General features: G+C 49.0%; 1 protein-coding gene across 1 annotated transcript in view; it reads left to right on the top strand.

The window, feature by feature from the left end:
* VOLCADRAFT_108400 (uncharacterized protein) overlaps nucleotides 1–2,126 on the top strand; it is a gene marked incomplete at both ends in the record, with an annotated part of 10,444 nt that overhangs the window by 7,522 nt on the left and 796 nt on the right. The window contains 2 exons of the mRNA XM_002958936.1: nucleotides 1,031–1,227; nucleotides 1,688–1,863. Of these exons, the coding sequence (XP_002958982.1) occupies nucleotides 1,031–1,227; nucleotides 1,688–1,863 (373 nt within the window). The remainder of the gene's footprint in view (nucleotides 1–1,030; nucleotides 1,228–1,687; nucleotides 1,864–2,126) is intronic.

Below are 2,126 nucleotides of genomic sequence, written 5' to 3'. Positions count from 1 at the left end.
TGTATGTGTATGTGTATGTGTATGTGTATGTGTATGTGTATGTGTATGTGTATGTGTATGTGTATGTGTATCTGTATGTGTATGTGTATGTGTATGTGTATGTGTATGTGTATGTGTATGTGTATGTGTATGTGTATGTGTATGTGTATGTGTATGTGTATGTGTATGTGTATGTGTATGTGTATGTGTATGTGTATGTGTATGTGTATGTGTATGTGTATGTGTATGTGTGAGTGTTACACTGGTGGAACACCTTCTTATCATCTTAGTGGTACTCACTTCATATGTCCTTCATAGCTACCTGGTAACATTCTTAAGAGGCCGCTTAGTAAATCACTCAGCACCATGTTACATACTAACTGCCCTCGAAGCGCTTAGTACCGCATACCAAGAACTTCAAACAAATCTGAAGTAAAATTTATCAAGGACTTCATAATTATACCAAGCACTCGGTACCAAGTATTTACCAAGTGTCATCCTATACCCAGTCTTTTAGCATAATTATGCCTCGAGTTGCAGCATATGCATATCGCAGAGTAGGCGAGATGCACTGCTGTGTACGATATGGTCTAGCTATACGGCATCGTTACTCTATGACATCACTTGGGAGATGTGTGGCTGCTTGGCCGCTTGGCTCGTACATATATGACCATGTATGTATGTTGTTACAGGGTGGTATAGCTTCACCAGCGCCCCCCTTTCCCGAGGCAGTTCCCTGCTCGCCCCTCCGAGAGGGGCACCCTAATCCATTCACCCCATCCGATTTCAGAATGTATTCATAGGGTTCAGCAACTCACTACCAGCATCCATCTATATCTAGCGTATCAATGGCGCCTCAACTTAGTTCGTGGTCAGCTCACAAGTTGATATTATCAGGTCATACACCGTCCACAAGATGGGAAGCCACCTCCCATTTCGACACCTCCCTAACACCCGTGAGGTCGGCAGGTGGATTTGATCCCGGATCGTCCGGGAACAGAAGCCAGGCCTTAACCTCTGCCAGCCACCTGCCATGTATGTGGATTCCCAGATGGACCCAACGGACCCAACGGACAATTGCAAGGCCGAGAAGGTAGCGGACGAGCTGGCGAATGAACACCGCGATGGCGGCGGGGTGCTCGCGAACATCAGGGTGGCGAGCACGTCCCGTTTCAGGTCCTATGCCAAAGGACTGGTGGACTGGCTGCTTAAAGTGGTGAAAGATAACTTGTTCTTATCCCGGGTGTGGTAAGTTGCAGGTGTGCATCTATGTATCTATTCATGTATTTCTAGGTCTTGGGGATTTGTGTTTCGGCCGTCCTGCAGGCTGATAATAATCCTCCTTCCGTAAGCACATGCAGGAAGCTCAGGAAAGATAACTGCGGGGCCTAAGCCCTGGCGTGTGTCAATGCAGGGGCTGGCAATGTAGGGTTGGTATTTCCCTTACCTTAGCCACCAGTATTTTGCTGTCGTAGCAGATCTCCGCCTGCAGCTGCCGATGAGCATTGCCAGCAGTCTATCCAAGCTGCTGCACTCCTCAGGCAAATGTGCCCAGACCCGGATTGCAGGAAGCTAAGCATACACATGCAGCAGTAACGTCTCCCGCCCATTCCTCCCTAATCCAGTACATGTTACCTTCCTTTCATGCATTTCCATGATCTAATTATCATGGTGATGATAGGAGATTCCCGACCCGCATCATTCACAGGCCTTTGGAGCACCGTTGGTACGAGTTTGGTTTCTGTGGATTGCCGCACGTGGCACGGATGACGCGATATGTGTACCTTTCTCCATTGGGCGCGCTGGTTGCCAACCATGTCCATGGCGCCTTCTCAACTGACGCAATAGCTGCGGTGATCACATACAAATGGGACATGTACGCTGGTAAGCCGCCCGACGGTCCATACATACATATCATGTCATACAAGTAGGGGCGGCAAGACCCCCTCGCCCCCCCAGTTTCCACCTCCTTACGTGGATAGCATATATCAGCAGGCTCGGATCGGTACATGGCCGAGAGAGACGGTTGCTGTAACCATGCTGGCGGGTTGATTGGTCGATGGGTGTGCTGCCTATGCCTATGCATAGGCATATATGCGGTCATGTAGCTAGCTACGTACATACTGCTAGCTGTAGGCCATGCTGCT

Source organism: Volvox carteri, assembly GCF_000143455.1.
Source record: "Volvox carteri f. nagariensis unplaced genomic scaffold VOLCAscaffold_113, whole genome shotgun sequence".
Lineage (NCBI taxonomy): Eukaryota > Viridiplantae > Chlorophyta > Chlorophyceae > Chlamydomonadales > Volvocaceae > Volvox > Volvox carteri.
This window is presented reverse-complemented; position numbering and strand designations above follow the sequence as displayed.